Source organism: Pezoporus wallicus, unplaced genomic scaffold (genome assembly GCF_028554395.1).
Source record: "Pezoporus wallicus isolate ANWC-B61680 ecotype Strahan unplaced genomic scaffold, APGP_CSIRO_Pwel_v1 contig_3817, whole genome shotgun sequence".
NCBI classification, from domain to species: Eukaryota; Metazoa; Chordata; class Aves; order Psittaciformes; family Psittacidae; genus Pezoporus; species Pezoporus wallicus.
In genome coordinates, this window is record NW_026635157.1 from 585,364 (window position 1) to 606,141 (window position 20,778).

General features: G+C 40.8%; 1 protein-coding gene across 2 annotated transcripts in view; it reads left to right on the forward strand.

Moving 5' to 3' along the window:
- PLEKHG1 (pleckstrin homology and RhoGEF domain containing G1) overlaps positions 1-20,778 on the forward strand; it is a 120,886-nt gene that overhangs the window by 63,861 nt on the left and 36,247 nt on the right. For both annotated transcript variants that reach the window (XM_057405699.1, XM_057405690.1), the window contains exon 2: positions 6,569-7,098. In XM_057405699.1, the coding sequence (XP_057261682.1) occupies positions 6,688-7,098 (411 nt within the window). In that variant the 5' untranslated portion in view covers positions 6,569-6,687. The remainder of the gene's footprint in view (positions 1-6,568; positions 7,099-20,778) is intronic.

Genomic DNA, 20,778 nt, shown 5'->3' on the forward strand with positions numbered 1-20,778 from the left:
AAGAGGGACTTTCACCCCGACAGCCTTGACATTCAGATCAAAGTGTTTCACAGTTTTATGAATGGTCTCAAGGCTGTTTTCACTTCCCTTTTCTGCATCCAGTTTCCAGCTGAAAGGTGTTGTTCAAGGACTAAACTCTTTAGGAAAACTCAGAATGACGCTGAGACCATGTTACATGCAAGGAGAGGGAGTGAATTTCAAGTACGATTTTAAAGATAGAGCATCTCTTTGTGTGCTAGGTTTGAGGACACAGCTGTGAGAGCCCACCTGGAAGGTGGTGTCAGCAGCTGCAAACTCTTGACTTCTTTTGCCTACCAGCCCCAAGATAGAAATGCTACCACACCCTCCATAGGCCAAGAGAGCCATCAGCTTTCCCACCAGTTAGTCTATATTAATTTTTTTCCTTCTCTCTGTTTCTTCATCTTTGTTCCTCTTCTCTCTCTTTCTCTTCTGTCCCCTTCCCCACAACACTCTTTTTTCTTTTTCCTTTTCCTTTGCTTCACTGTGATTTATCACAGAGCACTTGATGGTTTCACATTTTCTTCTCTCTCTTAAAAAAACCCTACAACAACAACAAAATACTGAAGCTTTGAAAGCACCCTGCAAAAGCCTAATCCTGTTTGTGTTAGGGCAGAACAGAGTCCAGACTGGTCCTATTGCCAAGGATCATCCTATTGCATTACAGGTTCATGGCAGTTTCTAACATAAACACAGCAATTTCACAATACCAGCAGGTGATTTATTTGCTTTACATGCTTATCCATATTGTTTGCAAATCAAGGAACAAAGCATAATAAATGCTGTGGAAGTGGGGGCTCTATTTGATGTTTTCTCAATGTTGTGCCTGGAAAAATGGAAGTTAGTGGGTGTTACTCATTGAAGCGTGCATTTGAAAGTTACCACAGTGATGCCCATTGTCCTGTCCCTGAATTGCATGATGTCATGTTTCATTTAAGGCTCTTAGCGATGCCGAAGACTGTCCGTGCACTGGGAAAAAGGCGGTGAGAAAGTTGTGAATCAGGTTTCTGTAAAGCCTTTGTGTTTAGGGTTTTGATAGATAAAAGCTGACTCATGCAATATTTCTGGCTAAGGAGCTGTACAGACTAGTAAGAGCTTCTCATTTTACCTGAGTGCCCAATGAGGTAATTCGGGAACAGCTGAAGGCAGAGCCTGCGCCTCTCCTCTGCCGCACAGGTAGGTTGCGAGTTGCTCGGAGAGGACTGGAAAAATAGAGAGGACTTGTTCGTCCTGGGTGTGAGGAGCCAGAGACATTCCTCAGTGGTGAGATACTGTCGCAGAGGATTTTCCCTTGTAATAATGTTCTTGTACATTAGCCTGCTTGGTTGTGACAGAGGCTATTCTGCTTTAAATATGGGGGGGGGAGGAGGGAGGGAACACAGGGGGACAGAAATTTGACAGAGGCACATTAATTGGTGACTTTTTTCCCCTCATTGTAAGATTTCTAATAAATGGGATTTTTTGTTGCTCAAAGTTCAGTTAACATACTTGGCAGCATATTGCTTGTGACAGCTCAAACTAGAGATCTAATCCTGCAAATACTGTAGCTCTCTAACATGGTTTTGTTCACAGAGGCTGTTCGTTTTAGAAATTATATGCATTCATATGCAAGATTTAGTAATAAAACAATCTGCTGACCTTCACTTGGATGATATTCAGAGCAGAGGACATGGGGAGTGTATTTCAGATGTTGGGATTCTTGTAGCAAATGTATTTTAATCTTGCTCATTCAGGCAGCTGAATAACATTTGAATTTGATACTGAATGTAGAAATTGTTCTAAACAGTCTTGCTTAATTTTGTTCCCAGTATGAATGCTTTATTTGAAATAGGAAAATATCTCGAGGAAAATGCAGGAAAGATTTCTTGTAGTCTCATTATTTTCATGTAGCTAAACTTCCAGAGGATGTGAAGCCTGTAATTTCTGGTAAGGCTGACTTTGTTGACTTACTCATATGTTTTGTAGATAACATCTGAGGTGCTCCTTTCATACCAGGAGAAAGGCAACAACAATACTAATTAGGAGTAGAAACTGATTTGTGAGTTTTTAGTCATGCAGCACGTCTTAAAATGTCATGTGCAGTAAACAACTTGGAGAAATAGGCACCTATATTTAGATAGGGCTTGGGGAACTTTGTATTTAAATATAAAATTGACTTAAAGCACTTTATCTCTTATTGTGTGATAATCTTCTAGAGTAGCCAAAGCTGCAGAGATAATGGAAAACTATTTATCATTACCACAAATGTAGTTACAGGAAGGAGGTATTAAAGAAAAGCAAGTGATAGAAGAAGCGTATGCATTTTTTGGTGAGAACTTGTTTATGATTGCACAAAGGAAACAGGAGCCAAGATAGTTGCTTTGTGTGTGCCTTCAATGTTACAACTAGTATTAGGTGCCTGTTGTGAAATGTGGGGGTTTTTTGCCCTTGCACCGGTGTGGAGTAAGGATGTGTTGGTGTTCTTCCTGGGGAGCGCTCTGGAGTTGTGCCATGCCAGCGTGTGCGTGTGTGTGTGTGTGATGGGAAGCAGGAGCGAGAAGGGATGTTTGTAGGGGCTGGGGAGAAAAGGCTGACTGAATTCATGCAAAGGCACAAACAAGAGATGACCTTGTTTGGCGAGCGTGTTTCCTTGTGAGTAGGGACAAGTAGTAATTATCCTCATTTCAGTGCTGAACTAACAAATAATGACTGTTATTCCTTAATTAAAGTATGCAAATTTAAGTTGGTGTCTCCACCCCCCCCATCCCCCCCCCTCCCCCCCGACTGAGTTAAATACCGTTATTCACAGCTCACAAAAGTTCTCGATGTTATTTTGGTTCATCACTGAAAAGGCTCAGTAAACAAAACAATGCCGAACAAAAAAAGCAGTGAACCAGGCCTGGCGTGGGTCAGCGCATTCAAGACTTGCTCAGAGTGTTTGCTTCTGCAAGGGTCTAGGGGTACCTACAGCTACACGCAGTTTTGCAGCCTGAGTTCGGGTGAATGCACCTACCTGCTGGTGGTGCTGCTGCTGAAATTGGGGCTGGCGTGGAGGGGGCTTGTCCCACAGAGTATGGGAGAAAAGAACTTCCTTTTCATAGTAAGTTTGTATCAAAGGCAGCAGGTTCTAAGAGGTTACAGGGTTCGCAAAGGCATGGGATCACTTAAGATACACGGAGAGCAGTCTCGGGGGAGTCTCTTTCTCCTCTCCCCTCACTCTCATTAATTCACTTGTGAATTTTACATCAGGCAGTTGGTACAGTCCTCAGGCGCATGGTGTGAGAGTGAAGTTACTTTGCACTAAAAATTCACCGGAGCTCTGAAAAGCCAAATGCAGACCCTGACTAGAGCAAGGGAGATGAGCACGTGGCTGGAGCAATGAACTGGATTCAGCTGCTGCCTGTCCTGATAGACTTTTGACTGCAGAAATCATCTAAAATACCCACCCTAAAATACAGTAGGGGTAATGCTGCCTAGTCTTAGAGGTGTTTGTGAAGATAACCTGTGAAGCCTTGGAAGATTCAAAGATCCTGTATTACTGGGAAGGGCTATAGGTTTGCAACAGCTATCTGTAGCTGAGGCAGATACTGAGAGCTAGGCAGAGCCAGGACTGGTCCCCAAGCCCTGACATTCATGGGCAGGGTGCACAGTGCTGGTAAGAGGACTCACCAGCTGAGGAAAGGAAGCTGCTTCCTGGCTTCGTGCCACACTGACATCCCCTGCCATGCGCATCCTGCCTTTCTGCTGGGTTCATCAGCTGTGTTGATGCCTTGCTGCTGCTCTGCAGGAGCAATGCCTGCCATCTGCTTGCACCCTCAAAAAATAAGTTTTGCTGGTAGGAGATGCAGTGGGTAAAATTTTAGCAAAAACTCTCCACAGAGAAGCCAAATGACTGATTTACATCTAATTGAAGAAGAAATAAGAATGAAGCAAAACGTAACTTTTGAGGCTAGCAATCAGGATGAAGCTTTGAGCACAAAGGACCAAGACTTTTTCAAGTAGCCATAGTTTGTTTGGTGTAGTCTATGTAGAAACATACAGGAATTGTCATTTGTATAAAAAATGGAGGAACTTAAGTTAAACATGTTGCATGCAATTAATTAACCATGCCTGGCAGGTGCCTGGGGTTCACCAAGGTCAGAGGGAATACAGGTGTTAAAGACCAAACCCATTTTAACTATTACAACTAATCCTGATTGGGTTTTTTTTGTAAGCAGTGACATTGCTATTAAACAAGAAAATAAGGGATTTCATTTGTTTTATTTTTCTAAGACATGTAAAAATTTCTAAATGCTTCTGGCTACAAGTATGTCTTATGAAAAATCTGCTTATAACATTTATTCTGACTCCAATTTAGGTGACCTGAACTGTGATTTGTTTGGGTTTTGTATTAATGAACCTGGCAAAGTTTGTGAAGCAAACATTACATACCAATGCCTTCAGGTTATCTAAGAGGCAGACCGCATATCAGTGAAGTGGGGAGAAAGGAGCATGGAATAATGGAATGTCACAGGAACTCTTTATTTCCCTCGTAAATGTGGCTAATCAGATGTTTCTTTGTCATGTAATTTTAGTAAAATATCTTGGAGTGAGTTAGTGGAAGGATATCCCTGTTATCTTGCTTATCCTGTGCATTTTTTCAAGGGGGTTTACATCTATCTGCACAGCAACATTGTGCTTTCTAACTGAACATGAAAAATGATCCAAAGCTGGTAACGAAAATACATTCTTCCTTATCAAAAATGCATGCTTTCTTATCATGAACAATAGAAAGGCAAACATCTTTGTCCGTACCCATTTAGAAACGAGAGAGCTTCACTGTGCTCTCCAGTTTTAAATATTTTCCTGATTTATTGCTTTATATTTTATTTTGGAGTTGTGTATGATGTAGTTTTTTACAGAACGGTAAGAAAATTTGCTTTTATACTGCAAAACCAGAAGAAACTGTCACAAAGAAAGGCTATAGATTTTCAGACTAAAAGGTAAAACTTGGGTTACAGAGGTGCCCAATTAGATTTTTAATCTAATGGCCAATTTCTGACCCATGTAATGAGCAAATTACTTTCAGTGTAATTCTATGTGTTACCTTGAGGGCAATGCTTTCCTTTAACAAAAAGCTAATACTATCATCACTGAAATAGCAGTATTAATTACCCATGTGCAAATAAAATCTTACGCATTCAGCACAGTCAAATAAATCAAACACTTTTTTTTTGTTGTTGTTTGCTTTGGATTTATTTTTTAAAATGAGAATGTGGCTTTCTGATTTGAATGAAATGTTCCCCCATCCTGATCAACTGCAGCAGGAGCAGGGGCCAGGAGGCTTCTGCTTGTAATTGCATGGCAAGTCTGCCTCAGGTTAAGAAGGGCCACCTTAAAGGCTGGGCGGGTTCAATTTGGAGCTTACTGGCTTTATGGTTTCTTTACCGAAACTGCTGTCTGGAGCTGTAATTGCCAGTATGACTTTTGAAAAATGAGGTTGTCGCTGGAGTAAAATAAGGACTAAGCTACCACTGTGTGGGTAGTTTCAGTGTTGCTTTTCTTCCTAAATTGCCCAGGTTTCCCTTTTTCATGGGATATTTTTAAATTCTTCAAGCTGTTTGAGGCAAGATGTTTTGGGTGGACTGTTCTTACTGACATGAGACCTTGAAGTATTGAATTTACCTGCAGCTGCTTTTGCACATTCTCATGGTGCATCACACACAACTTGGCCAGAAAGAAATCTGCATTGCATCATGGACAGTGTCCTGTAGGGCATTTTGGCAATGAAAAAGAAGTAGAATTGAAATGCCGACAGGAAGACAGACATCTTATTTTGTTGTTGCACTGATCTGACAAACAGCTTTGGGTCAGTTCAGCAGGAGGTAATGTTCTGTCTCAAACTGAACAGTTTTAGAATGACTTATTTTCCCAGTAGAAAATACTGGCAACACTCCTTCCTGCGGGAACTCTTTATTTTTTTTTTATTTTTACTTTTTTTTTTTTTCCCCAGAAACTACATTATTTTCATTGGGAAATCATTCCAGTTTTAGTGTTTTTCTACAAGCCACAGGGCTGGTAATTGGCAACTGCTTTTAGGTTTAGTTTAACTGTCATCCTTACAGTATTAAAAATCAAAGACATTGTCCGGTGTCACTGTGAGATTCCAGAGTTTTCCAAAGCCTCCAAACCAGGGTTAATGCTCAGTTTGGAAGTAACAGGGACTGCTTCTGACAGATGTTTTTTTCTTAACCTTAGGGAAAAATCTTCGAGTCTTAGTTCTCTCCTATGTTGAGCCTGGGCAGTGCATGCACTAGCACCAAGCCCAGCACGCTGGCACAAGAAGGACATGTCGGAGACGTACATGAGTAGGAGGCATGTGGTGCCTTTGTTGTAGCCCCCAGTGGGGGTTCCCCGCCACCTAAAAATCATTAGACCCACAGTGCCCCCCAAATTGCATTATTCTGGTTGCCTTTAAGTTAAAATAAGGTTGTGGCAGTTTTCACACAAAAAGCCTTAGAAGTATCTGTTGTCAAATTTCATGTTATGTGGGGCAGCAACAGTAAACCCCCATCTTCTCTTTATTTTTTAGATGACTTCCACTTACCTCTTGATGATTTACCAGCTGTGACAGAGGCCCTTGACGCCAAGACAAAAGGGGAAGATTTGCACAAGGAGAACAGACCTTTCCGCTACTGTGAAAAAAAAACCATGGACCTGTCGGACAGTGACCGTCCCGTCAGCTTTAGTTCCACTTCCTCCTCTGCTTCCTCCAGGGACAGCCACTGCTCCTTTGGAAGCAGAATGACCTTGGTTTCAAACAGTCACTTGGGCTTGTTCAACCAGGATAAAGAAGCAGGTGCCATCAAGCTAGAACTGGTCCCAGCCAGGCGATTTTCCAAACTGCGCAAAAACTCTGCAGAGCAAGAGGATCCTGAAGAAAGCCTTGAAAAAAGGCTAAGCATGCCAAGGAAAGCAGAGCCAAAAGGAGCAAGCAAAAACTGTGCAATGTCCCTGGTCACAGAGCCCACCAGTCCCAAGCTCCTCTATGTAGACAGAGTTGTCCAGGAGATTCTGGAGACGGAAAGGATGTATGTGCAGGATCTAAAAAGCATTGTCAAGGTAGGAGTCTTGGTTAGGATGGTGTTAAATCTTCCAGAATGATATTTTTACATTCTTTGATTTCACAGCAGGAAAAATGGACCTGAAAATGGAATTGGCACCTGCTGGTCTTAATAAATTAGTGTAACATTGTTCTCTTGTGTTTCTAGTTTTTAATTGATTAGGTATATCTAAGCTGTTACTATGTGTTCATGAATAACAAAATAAAAAACCCAACCGTCCTACAGTTGACAGCAGCACTGAGCAGAGTGTTAAACTCCTTGCAATAACATTTATTTACAAACAAAAAAAAAAAGTGCAGTTTTCTGTTTCCTAGAATGTATAGCAAGAAGCAAACAGGAGACATCTTCTTTGCCTGTTTAAATGCTTTATTTGAAGGGTCTCACTCTATTGATTCTTTCCCTCCCACCCCCAAATCCTAGCTTTGCAAGTTTTTTCCTGCCTTTTTCTCCCTCCCTTTCGTGCAGCTCACAGCTGCTGCCTGCTAGCTCCATGCCCTTGGCAGGTAGTATTGAATATGGCATGCATATTTGCTGGCAAATGCTATTATTTGTTATATGAAGGAATTATATTTTATTTATTAGGATCACCAATTCAGAATTAGTATTAAATGCGTGTAGCATTTATTAGCAGCAATGAGATTTTAGTCCAATCCCCAGCCTAACAGTATTTTCCATTTCTCCTTCCTAGTACAGGGGAAAATATGGATGAGTCCTTCTGTGGGTCGTTCTTCTTACTCCATGTACTTGTAACTGTGCCATTAGTGTCATGTTCTTTTGTGTTTTTGAAGATGACAGTTAAGTCCCTTGTCTGTTGTTTGTAGTCTATGTACTTAAAGGAAGTCTATGTACAAAGGAAGGATTTCTTTGGAGGCACAAGTTTAATGTGTTGCTTATAGAATATATGTCTTTAGGTAGCTGTATGAGGTTGTCTGCAAAAGAAAGTATCAGTCAATTGGAGATGATCTATCCACCTGCAGCTCCAACCTGTCTGGTCCCCCAAGCAACGAGCAGGGAAAAAGTGCTCAGGCTTTGGTAACAAAAATGCATGTTGTGACAAAACATGAGCACCATGCCCCCCCCCCAAAGTTCTCAAAAAGAATGCTTTTTCTGCAAGACTTCATTGGTTTCTATAGCTGGTGCTGTTTCACTAGATTCTGCTGTTGCTTAAATTTCATTTTGGAGTGTTTAAGGTTGCCATATACTACAGAAGCAAGCCAGCTTCTGAGCATAGTCACTGCTCACTAGGTATGACCTCCACTGATTTAGAAATTTTAGCCCTTACTCATCCTGCTATGCAGTAAACTGAACAACTTGAGAACCTGAAAACTATTATTAAGACCTAAAAACAGATATCCTGTCTACAATGAGGAAGGCCAATAAATGCTTACTAGAAATAATTTAGGCATCACTACCGTACTTGTAGATTAAATGAGGCAAATGCACTTGAGATTATGAAAGAACTGGAGGAATTTACTTGTGAAATGCCCAAGCGTATTTCATGTAGTAACTAGTAAATAATGAATCTTGAAAGCTTTGTGTGACATTAGGCAGCCTATTTGAGAGATGGAATGGTTGACAGTGGTGCTTTTCTTAGGCAGGTGTTGAGGATCCAAGGGCTTCAAAGGAGCTCCTTTCCAGATGGTTGTGGACAATGTGGAACCAGCTACTTCAGCCTGTGTAGTATGTTTTTTGCTTGGCTTCAGGGAAGGGAGGTGTGACTGGAAGCACATTAGGGAGGAGCCCGTTTTATATGTTTCTCAGTATTGTTTTTTCTACAAGTTACCTTAGCAATACTGCAGTGATTTACCTAACCCAGGGTGGGGGTTATGAGAAGAATGGAAAGACTCCACACACATCTGTAGCTGTGCTGTAGCCTTATGGGATTTGATTATCTGGGCCTCTATGACTTGAGGCCATTTAGTTTGGCAGCCAGAAGGCTGGTGCTGAGCCAAATTAAGATGAAGGGAAGCAGCTTGATCTGTCTTATTTTCCAGATAAACATGGGTCAGATTTTGGCAGCTGGTTAGGAAATGGGATGAGAATGGGAAAAGGGGAACCGGGGAAAGGTCGAAGGACAACTGCTGCCCCAGAAGTGTGTGGGAACTGAGGAGATACATGAAGAGGAGAACTGATGGAGGAAAGCATAAGCAAATGAACCAGAGAGAGAAAATAATTAGAGGGAAAACAATATGAGGAAATGAGAGAAAACCCAGGAAGTGGAAAGTTAAAGGGAGTACAAAATTGGTTGGAACTGGAACTCTCTAGTGAGTTTTGCATTTGACTGCAATGCAGTAGCTTATGTACAGAGACTAAAAATAGTAGGGAGGTGGTTTTTTTTTTTGTTTTGGGGAGGGTTTTTTTGGTGGAGGGAGCGAGGAAGGAAGAAAACAAAGCTACCCAGGTACAAAGCGCTAAAAGCTGAAGAAACATCATAAGAACAGAAAGGGAGAAATTAATAGGTACTATTTTAATCACTCTCTACCCCCAACTGAGAGCTATCAGTACAGATCTAGTCTATCGCTTTTTTTTTCCCCGGTAGTGGGGATTTGCTGATGCTGCCTTCTCTGTAGACAACGGAAATGTGTGTAGAACACGTTCTCATTGTTTCTAGCACTTTAAAACAGGTTCTAGAACTTCAGCTGAGAGGGTGTTGAAACTCATGTTCATGAATCCACTCTAAATTTCCAGTGTAAAGCAGAGCATGTTTGTCAGTGATGCACAGTCATGTGGTTTTGGTTTATTTCTTTTGTGTGTGTTTTGGTTTGGCTTTTTTTTTGGGGGGGGGGGGGGGTGGGGTGGTTGTTGTTTGTTTTTTTTTTAATTATTTTAATATATGCACACTCTTTCCCATCATCCAGATCATTACTGAATAAAATGAGACTGGACCCATCATTGTTCCCTGTGGTATGCCACTAGATAACTTGCCTCCAACTAGATTTTGTGCCTAGATTTTGCCTCCAAACTAGATTTTGATCACCACCCTCATGACCTGTCTGTTCAGCCAGTTTTCAATCAACCTTACTGTCTACTTATCCAAGCCATACTTCATCAGTTTGTCTATAAGGATCTTATGGGAGACAAAAGCCTTGCTGAAGTCAAGGTAGACGATATCCACTGGTCTCTACTCATCTGCCAAGCCAGTCATTTTATTGTAGAGGTCATCATGCTGTAAACTTCCTTTTGGTGAATCCATACTCACTATTCTTGATTACCTGCTTGTTCGTTGTGTGCCTGGAACAAGTTCCAGAATTAGCTGTAGACAAATGTAAAGAACATACACAGCTGTACACAAATGACCCAGTAACATGAATGGTGTGAAACTGAATGCAGCATCCTGGTACTATTCGTCTTATCCTAAGACAGCTAATTAATAGTCAGCCTAGCATAGTACAGTGTTGGGCAGTGTCCTTTTAGCCTGTTATCCATGGAATATGTAGAGTTATGCTTGGCATAAAGGACTATGGAGAGAATGGGGGAAAACAGGATTTCACCCTTTTTTATGCCTTTATTGATCTAATGCTGTTAGGGCATTAATAAGTAAATAAAAAACTAAAAAGGCATAACTTATAATGCCTTGACTATCTGGGTGGTCTTTGATCTTAACAGTGCCAAGTTGGTAGACAGAGGTAGAAATCAACTTCTGGGATATGGTTTATATGATCTTTAGGTGATACTGGAGATCTGCTGAGTTTCTTCATCTTTCTTTTTAACTGCTGATAAGAAGTATTTAATGGGCTCAGGGTGGGTGAGAGGAGGCTGTACAGGCGTTATTTGGCTCCCTTTGCCTGAGGTTAAGCTTTAAAAACAACTGCTTTTCTAGCCAGTACAGCCACTTTTTCTGTGACCTGGAAGAACAGTTGAATTATGAATGTTTTGAGGCATGCTGTTGTGATTCTTGCTCAGGCAAGCATTGTAACAAAGATAGAGCAAACTTTTCCATTGTTTGGCATGCTTTATCAGATGATCTGTTAAGCATAATTAAAAATTTGAATTAGTACAGCTCGAAGCGTGTTTTGGGCAAGTTTGTGATGAGAAATCGGATATCTCTGCTTCCTGCTTGTGTCATACTGACAGGTGTACTGGCCAGGGCAGAACCTGCAGATCTTCTCCTTTTCAGGAGCTAGCATGGCTTTTTCAAGTAGTAATTTAGTTAGAATAAGCATGAACTTCAATTGCAGTCAATTACTGAAATAACTTTTTGTGTTTTTTCCATGAGTTTATAATAAAAATATGTTTCAATATTGTGGTCCATAGCAGTCAGAAGCCCTTATTCGTAAATTGTACAAATGCTTGTAAGTGTAGAAAAAGACATCCACATTTGTGTTTCAGCTTTGCAAAATGAAGGAATAATGCAAATGCACTGCTATAGTGCATGTGTCTGTCATGTTACCTTATACAGACACTCATAGTGGTATTAGCCCATTGAGAACTGGATGAATCTCAGCCATTTGATATAAGAACTCCTATCAGTAAAATAATACCAGTGAAAAGTCATGGGCATATATAAATTAACTAGAGGGAAGCGAGGCATATGTTGTCGGTGTATTTCACAAATACTTGATGCAGACAGAGGCTGAACTTCAGGAAGCTTGAACTCCAAGATTCTGGGTGACTTGTTTTACATGAATGAGTTCCTCTACCCTTTCACTCCAAATGTGACATCTCTTTAAACCACCCCTACTGGGCTAGTTGAAGTGTCTGTCCTATCTCCTCTCTAGAACTTGTACCCCTAGCCTCCTCTTTTTATATTTAAGGCTCCTCATTCAAGCCTTTTTACTCAGAAAGTTCCGTTCTCCTCTGCTCAATCTTGTGCCTATGGTCTTCCCCCCCATCCTAAATCTTCTCTCAGTAGATCCCATCCTCATCCCCTGTCAGTCCATATTGTCTCATTTCCTCACTTTTTAGTCTTTCTCATGTTCTTTGTCCCTGTTGACTCCAGGTCTCTCTCCATTGTTCTCTTGTGGGTCTGACGTTTTCATTGCCATTCATAATTTTTCCAGCTTCTTAAGCTGTGCTAACATTCAGTCTCCATCTTCTGGTGTCCACCAAGCTTTGTTCCTGCTTTTTTTTTTCCCATCTTTCTGTAGGATTCCTTTGTGTCTACTCTGGAGCTGCACAGCCTACTTCTTCATACTGTGTAAGGTCTGCAGAGGATCACTGAGACTCAGGAGCTATCTTTTCCCTGCTCTTGCTCCAAAAGAGCAGATCTTAACCACTGTAATTGGTAGCATCTGAGAATGGTAATTGTGGTTAATGACCTTTTGAAGCCTGACCTGAAACTTGCAAAGGACCATTGCTAAAAGTTGCTGGTGGGGATATGCGTATTTGAGGAGTTTCTTATCCCCGATATAGTCAAATATAGGGACACTTGCACAAAACCAGCAAAAGATGTATTCTCAGAAACAAAAAACCATTATGTTCCTATCTGCTACTGCTCTTCCTGGAGGGTGCGGTTCCTGTCCCTGCTAGTTAGCCTGAGAGGGCTTCTCTTCTTGAGAGGAAAAGTCACTAAAATTTGTCAACGCAAGTGAAAAAGGGCATTCTTTCTCAAAAAAGCCTGGGGGAATGCCTTTGTTGAAATCTTCTAAAACAACTCAGCAGGAAGGCAAGTTTCTGGAATGGAAAGTTTCATCTGAGGTGAGCATGTCTGTCCTGTCAAAGTTATATACTCCTTGGGGGAGTGGGGGAAGTCTTGTAAGGGGAAATATTGGACCTTTGCAGTAGATATGTCTTGTGACACCAATGATTAAAGGAAGCCCTTCTAAGAGGAAGTCAGTATTGGAATTTTATTGTTCCCAGTTTCCTGCCTTCTGGTGTTGCGGTCTGTCTGTTTTAGGCAATTAATTAAAAAGACATTTCTGAAGACTGCAGTGTATGTGCATTGTCAGTACTTGTTATACGTTAGTAAAAGCATAGCTGTTTGTGCATCGGGTTGCTGGATAGCATAACTCTTAGAGAAAGTTAATTCCTCCTAGATTCATAAGATGAGAATCCCCAATATAGGTAAGGCATCCCATAATGTTTGTTCCCACATTATACTTAATTTCTGTTCTCAACCTCTTTTTCTATAGCTGCTAGCCTACATGCCTGAGGAAGGTACCATTACATTGCTGATGTAAATGACAAGTGAATATGTTACTCTGCAAGAGTACCTCTGTTTCACAGTACAAAATTTTGACACCCACCAAACAGAAATTGTTTAATTAGTAGAGCTGCTCTTTTTGAGTATTTTGTAGATAAGAAACTTTACAGTGTGCTTCAATGGAAAGTTTATTAAATGTGACTGAGAAGTTAACTGTGACGTATGAGGATGTACCAGTCCCTCTTGTAAAAGCATCCTGGATTTTATGGCACTGCTGTAATCGTCAGTCTGCAATGATGGCATTCTTCTGAGATTTCTCATCACTTTTATTTCACTTAGTATAGCAGAAGTGATGTGTGGTCTCATAAATAATGTTTTTCTTCAGCACATTAAGGCCAGAAGTTAGGGTACTGTATCAGTGACTTTAATGCTATAGAGCAATACCTCAGCTTCATGTACGGGCACTGTAGTTTTGCAAGTCTAGTCTGTGTGACAGAGACTGCTGACATAATTTATTTGTCTTGAATTTCCAGCACAAACGAGAGAATGCAGGGGACAGATGCATGATTTTTAGGCACTTTGCTTTTAATTTTCTTGTTAACAGAGTGGTGATTTAGAAACAGGCTCTCTCTGGAGCCAGTTGCAGAGGCTGTGATACACACAGAAGAGGCATTCAGTTCAGATTTAAAGCAAAATAGTGATATTCAGAGTGAGGTTCATTCTTTCTTCTTCAAAATTTGTCTTGCTATGACTTTAAAAAACATTTAAAAATAGATTAGCACAGATGTTACTCTTTCTGACTAGGGATTGATCCTTATAGAAAATTTGAATGAGCAATTTAAATTACCTGCAAAACAAATATTATGTTCTTGTTATATATACTATATATATATAAAGTATATATATAGTTATATAAAGTATTTGCTGTACTTTTGAGCTGATGAACTTTCTCACTGCTTGTTTTTTCACCTGTGAATGAAGAGCTGTGTCAAATTTTGATTGACCTCCTTAGGGACATGATAGCTAAAACAAAGTTTTGCTTGAGGATCTCAGGACATACCTAAGAGGCCTTCTTGAAGACTGTGAAGTTTAAACAGAGTTACAGCAGTAAAAATTGGAGCAGGAAAACGTTCCACTTGAAGAACCCATAATAAATTTGCAAGTAGCTGTACTGGAGAATGTCAGTGTTATGTTTAGTTTCTGGAGTTGCTGTTTGAAAATCAGGTCTATAATCTGCAGTGAAGACTGTTGAGAGGTGAGGTATGTAGGAACACCAGTAAGTATGTTACCGAACAGGTGTAAACAGCTGTTCTGGCTACCCAGAAACAAACATGTAAAGTCAATCAGACTTCTTTCTTCTGATGCAGTAGGACTACTCAGTTTTCCCTGCAGACTTCTTGCTTCCTGGGTGTGAGCCATATGAAACATCCTATAGCATCCTAAAGTGATGGAAGTATACGCAAGCTCTTGTTCCTGTTTGTGCCCTAAATAGTTTTAGATAATGTTGTTTCTGAAACTCTATGATCTTAAAAAAAAATATTTTGCCTGCTATGTAAGCTTTAAGCTTCTGATCATAAGTACCCTTTAATGAAACCAAAACAAAAGCAGAAACAAAATACAAACCTTGTTTTTCAGAGCACATGAGAAGGATTCTGGGCTTTGAAAAAAAGATGTTTTATAGCTGTATAGTAGGGGAATATATTGTGTTATGAACAACCAGAAGTAGCCTAACAACCTACGTATGTGGTGAAAGGCAACTCTTTATGTTATGGCATGAGCAGGGAGCTGTTTATAAACTAACCTCACAGGAAATGGGCAAAGCTAGGATTAAATGTACTCATGCGAGTTTTTTCTTATCTGCATGATCGCTACTTTGGTCTTATTTCTGCTGGTAATAAATTTCTTTCATTCAGCACATTTTCAAATAGTTGAAAGACACGGAATAAAATGTCATCATTGCCTTGTGTTTCCTTCACCTGTACTTTGCATCCGGTTCTTAGCTTACAGCTAGATTGTAGGAACCTGTTGGGGCAGGGACTGTCTTTGTTAGGCAACTGAAGAGCTTCACCCTATGGCTGGGACTGCATACATTAAGACAGCACAAATACGTAGCTATGACTTTGTGTGTGTTTTAAGTCAGCTCTCTCTTTGGACAGCACAAAAGGCTGAGTTATACTGCAGTGATAAATAAGCTGTCTATAAATGTACAGTGAGTTTTTCCCAAGCTCTGGGTGGGAAAGAAACATAAGGGAGGGCTGCTGCATTTAGAGGGAGCTCCAGGATTGCTGAATAGCCCAACTGCCACTGCTTTTCTCCTCCCTTTTCTTGCAGCACAGTATAAATCATTCAACCGTGTTGTTTACAGCCTCTACCCACTTTCTAAATACGAATGTAGATAAAAGGGTGAAAGTTAATCTTCTGTTCCAGAAAACTTTATTCTTTTGGGAAGAAGAAGGCAAGGGGAAGATGTAGTTAAGTACAGATGTACTATTGAAGAGCACTGGTGGTGAGCGGGGCCTCCAGGAATAAGACTTTGCTCCCATGGCTGTACTGAAGCTGGAGAGGGAGGTTTTGTCCCTGGTTAGTGAGGATGCATAGAGCCCTTTTGGAGTTCAGAAAGTAACAAAGTTCACATCTGGTCTCTGGCTTGCTTTTACTCACTGGCAGCAGATGAGGAGCTCTAGAGGGCAGACCAGCAGCTCTGGGAAAGCAGCAAGTTTTTAGAGGGTGGACAGCAAAACTGGGAGAAATAGGTCTGAAGGCTGAGAGGCAGGAGAGAGGAAATTTTTGGTAAAAAATTAAATGTTTTAAGATGATGATACATTTATTTGTATATTCATTTACTTATTTTCAGAATTATTAGGATTTCTGAAAAAAAAACCAAAATTTGAAGGTCATAATCTTAAAGCCAAACAAATTTCTGCATTTCCAGCCAGACCACTGTTTCTGAAATTTTATTTGCTTATTATGGCCATTTCAATTTTGGTCCCTACAAATATTCAACCATTATAAAATTTATTGTATCATTGTTATTAAATGTTACTTGTCAGCTTACAGTGTTCTTTTAGTACTCCATGACCTTTATACCTGAAGGCTTTACAAACCACATAGCAGCCTCTCTCTTTTTCCACTCTCACCACTCCCACAGATTAAGGTGTGGAGGTAGCTGCTTTTTTTTGTGGTTTTATGAGAAGACCATTTTGCAAACAAGACACTTCTAAAAAGTTTTTACTTGCAAAACACCCACTACTATAAGCTGCCTTTTCATTCTTTTTCGTATATGAATAATAAAAGTCATCTGTAAGTCTCTGGGAATCATGTAGTTAATAAGGTTAAGATAAATGTGTGTTTAGGATATGTGCAGATTTTCTACATTATGCTGGATTTGCATTTATGTTCTTTGGAAAACAGACTCTTTCAGTTTCCCTTCTTGTGTTCTAATTGTCTTCTGGGATGTCTCATTTAACTTGTAAGCATATTAAGATATCCTTTAAAAAATATTAACATTCATTTACCTTACAAGTGGGGAAAGTTTATTTAACAGGGCAAGGGTCTACAGTGTTCCTTTCCTGACTGATTCACAAATTCAAAGGTTAAATGTACTTTAATAGTCCTCTGTGCTTTGTTTGACTGTGGTTCCCTAAGGTTATAATCAGACCAACTGAGCTGTGTTATGAGAACTAATTTGTAGATGTTCTGATTAACTTTGAGATTATTTTCTTTATAATTTATAATAATTAAAAATTTTATGCTGGTACTTTTTAAAAAAGCTTGAGGCTATTGAATTATGATGATAGTTGATACTGATCATGACAGTTGACATCAATGATGTCAAGCGTCAGTTGCAGGTTTAGATTTAGAAATCCTTAGAGCACTTGCTTCATCTGACTAGCAACTTCAAACTATTTGACATCCCAGTTGCTGTTTAATGTTTTCATTTTGCTGTCCTCATCACTGTAGTTTTTCTTCTGTGTTTCCTTTTAACTTTAGGAAGTCTGTTAGATGGGGGCCTCACATAGCTCTTTAATGAAATGTCAGTAAACTACTGATAGCATTTATTATCATCCCATGATCTCCATCTGCTATCTGAACTTGTCTCTTACCGCACCTCTGAGGAGCCATTCTGAGTGCCAGTTTCTGGGAAAAGTTGCTATAGCTGTGATTTAGCAGTGGGTGCTGGCTGATACCTAAAGATAGTAGGAGGTGGTTTTAATCCGTAGGCTACAACTTCAATAAGTTATTGCGCTGAAGTGTCTAAGTGGGATTACATGTGAGTTTCTAGTCCCAGCAATTTATTCATATCTTTATGATGTCTTTACATGTCTTTACAGATGATTGGTAATTTAGGGGACTTGTCTGTGTACAATCCATGAATCCCAGTTTCAGTTTAGGAGTGCTTTTAGTGCATCTGTATCAAATTTCAGTTTAATTTAATTGAGAGCCTGCCTTCCATGGTGCCTTTTGAAGGTGGAAGATTTTAGCAGTTGAGCAGGGGAATAGTCTTGAGCTTTCATTGTGTTTCATTAGAGCAAAAATTCACTTCAACAAAGAAGGCAAAAATTCATGGAAGCAGTCCATCCAAGCAGCCTGAACACTGGATCAGGTGCTGGCAGGCTTTGGACCTCCAGAAAGACTCAGTGTTCCTTCTAAAATGGCTTATGGGACAAAGACAACACAAGAAGAAAGCAGACAATTTCTTGAGGCAAAAGAAAGGGACATAAACCCCTTTGGACAGTTGGAGTAACCATTGCAGGACATGTGCCTCCTTCCACCCCCTTCCTAGAAGGAAGCCGTGGAGGCAGTGCTGTAATCTGACATGGGCATCCTCCCCCATTGGGGCAGGGGTGAGAGGGCATGGAGGGCTTGCTTTAGAGGTTCAGGCTCTAAAGTAGTGACGGGAAACCCACAGCTGCAGAAAACTAGGTTGCTATCTCCCAGCCATTCATAGTGGCAAAGCTTCTGTCTTGTCCCTCAGCCCATGGACCTTCTGGATGAACTCAGTGCAACAACCCAGAGAGTTTGCGGGACCTCTCCCTGACAAAGTTTTCCAGGGCAAATGCGTCAGTTCAGTTCCTGGGAGTAGCTGTGCTCTAACAGCTTGAATTTCTGTCACAGGATCTCCTGACTGTTATGTTGCTGACATTGATGTGCCCTAGAAATTTCTGACTCTGTATACAACTCCACTTGTGCTCATGACTACACGGGCACAACTATTCAAAGGCAGCTTAAACCAAACAAAGCGTGTGTTTTAGAGGTGCAAGGCATAGTGTTAGGACTCAGGAATTCCTCACTGCTAATTTTGGCTGACACATACTCCCCTTGTGGCTTTCCATGTATGTGGATGAAACCAAGAGGGCATACTAGGAGTCACTGCTACACGTACTTAGTATCTGCAAATGTGACAGTGTTTTAATATCTTTCATATAGGTGAGGAAGTCACATTGATTAGCAAAAATCTGTCACTCAGAAATAGCTACATGGGAAAAAATATTTTTCTTCCCCTTCTCTTCTGTAGGTGAAACTTGAGTTGATACTTTCAACTTATTTGCAGATCCCTTAACAGTGGAAAGCATAGGGAGAAGTCGCATCACTACCTTACTCTCTGCAGTGTTAAACAGTGGAAAGAAAACTTCAAATGTGCTTCTCTATTTTTAGTCTTTCTTCATACCATGGTCTCACAACTGCTCTCACCATCAATCTTTGCCCTTTCTACATGCAGTCAGTGGAGTATCATCTTACTCTGTCACAACACCCGCTTTATTGCTGTTACCCATAGGCTGTGTGTGAGCCAACTGCATGTGTAAATTGGGTTCTGAGGAAGCTGGTCATAAGCACATGTGAGTGTAGTATGGCTTCCGCCACCTGGGGTTTGGGAAAAGGACTGACACTAGCGAGGTGGCCTCCTGTGGTTCAGAGACTCTGCTCTTTGCACAGACATTGCAGAGAAGTCAATCACCACACATGGTAGCAGGATTACTTTGGCCATTCCCATTTGGAAGCTTGCTGGCTGTCAGTGGTGAGAGGTATTCTCTGTGCCCTTCTCTCTTGATGGCAGGGTCAGCACTCTGCAAATGTATAGGTGGGTGGGTGCTTTGGAGCCCACCTGAGAGGCCCAATGGAGTTGTTTCCCAAAAAGGCAGAGCTTTGCTACCACTGACAAGTGGCAGTCTTATTGTCAAGGTACTGAGGGACATAAAGTGAATGGAAAAGAGGGGTAAGAAGTGCATGGAACCCAGGAGCTTTCTGCTTCTTTTGCTGAAGGGAGCAGAGGAGGCCACATCTCCAAGTCTGGTTGTCCTCAGAAAGACCCTGGCTTTGGCTGTCAGTTGGTGGCAGGACCATGCTGTGCAGTGCATAGCCCCAGACAGGTGCTGATCTTTTGGACCTGTCCATCCCTTGGCTGATGTGACAGTTTTCCAGCTTCAGATGTCTTTAAAAAACCACCACCAAATACTGCTCCCAATCTCCCCCTCCCCATATTCCACTAAAAGTAGGAAGTGGAAAGACATGCTTGCAGAAATTTCCTTCTTTGTTTAAGGTTCTGTTTTTACAGGTAGAGAAGCTGTGTGGTGGCCATTGTAAGCATTTTTTGAGGTTTGATTTACTGGCATCATTAATTTTCTACATCTGTAGCAGAAACAAAATACGGTTCTGAGTTTTTTATGGCACTCAAACTGTATCTGCAGTTAAAAATATGCTTGTTGGTTAAATAGAAGTATTTAGCTGTATTGGCCTATTGTATGACAATGTGACTGTTACTTAAAGCCTGGGCTAGTGGCTGTTTAGCTCATGTGGGAACTGGAGATAACTGCAAATTCCTACCATCATGGCAAAGAGGTTTTGTCAACGTGAGGTAAGACATTGAAACAGAGCTGCTACCACTTCTGCTTCTCCTACAGAGAAGTGTCAGAAGTGGAAGGTTAAGGACACTAATTACCTTGACATGCATGGATTTCTGCCTGCCATGTGGGAATGTGGCAGGCTGTCTCTGGAGGGCTGAAACTGGCATGGGCTTTGACATGAGATGGGAGGTGGGAAATGGTTTCAGGGCAATTGGGCAAGCATTTTCACTCTCAGTGGGAAAAGATGGTTTCAGCCAAAATGAGGCTGCCCATAGATACGTGACTAGGTTTGACTGCTTACAGAGACTGATGAGGAAGGATATGGGAGAGAGATGTGGGGAGGAAAGCAGTCAGAAATTAAGTTTAAATCTGGCTGCATGAAATGTTTTGTTACAGGTGTCTCCAAGTAAACCACTGTGCAGATTACAGGAGATGTGCACCAACATAGTGGGCTTGACTTCTTCCACCACAGAGGGTGATAATAACAAAGACAATTGCATATTTAAAGGAGAAATCCAGACAGAAAATTTTGATATGGGAAGTTGATGCTGGGTTTACAACTGCAGCTTTGCTATGCAGGCTACAGCTGCACTTTAAATAATTTAAAAGAGCTGCAGTGAGCTGCTCTGACCAGAATTCAGCATCCTTGCCCACCTGTTGTGGATAGTATGCTATTTTTTGACCCACAAAGCATTCAGAGTATGTTGCTGTACATGTTGGATAAATTAATAAATAAATAAATAATAAGAAAAAA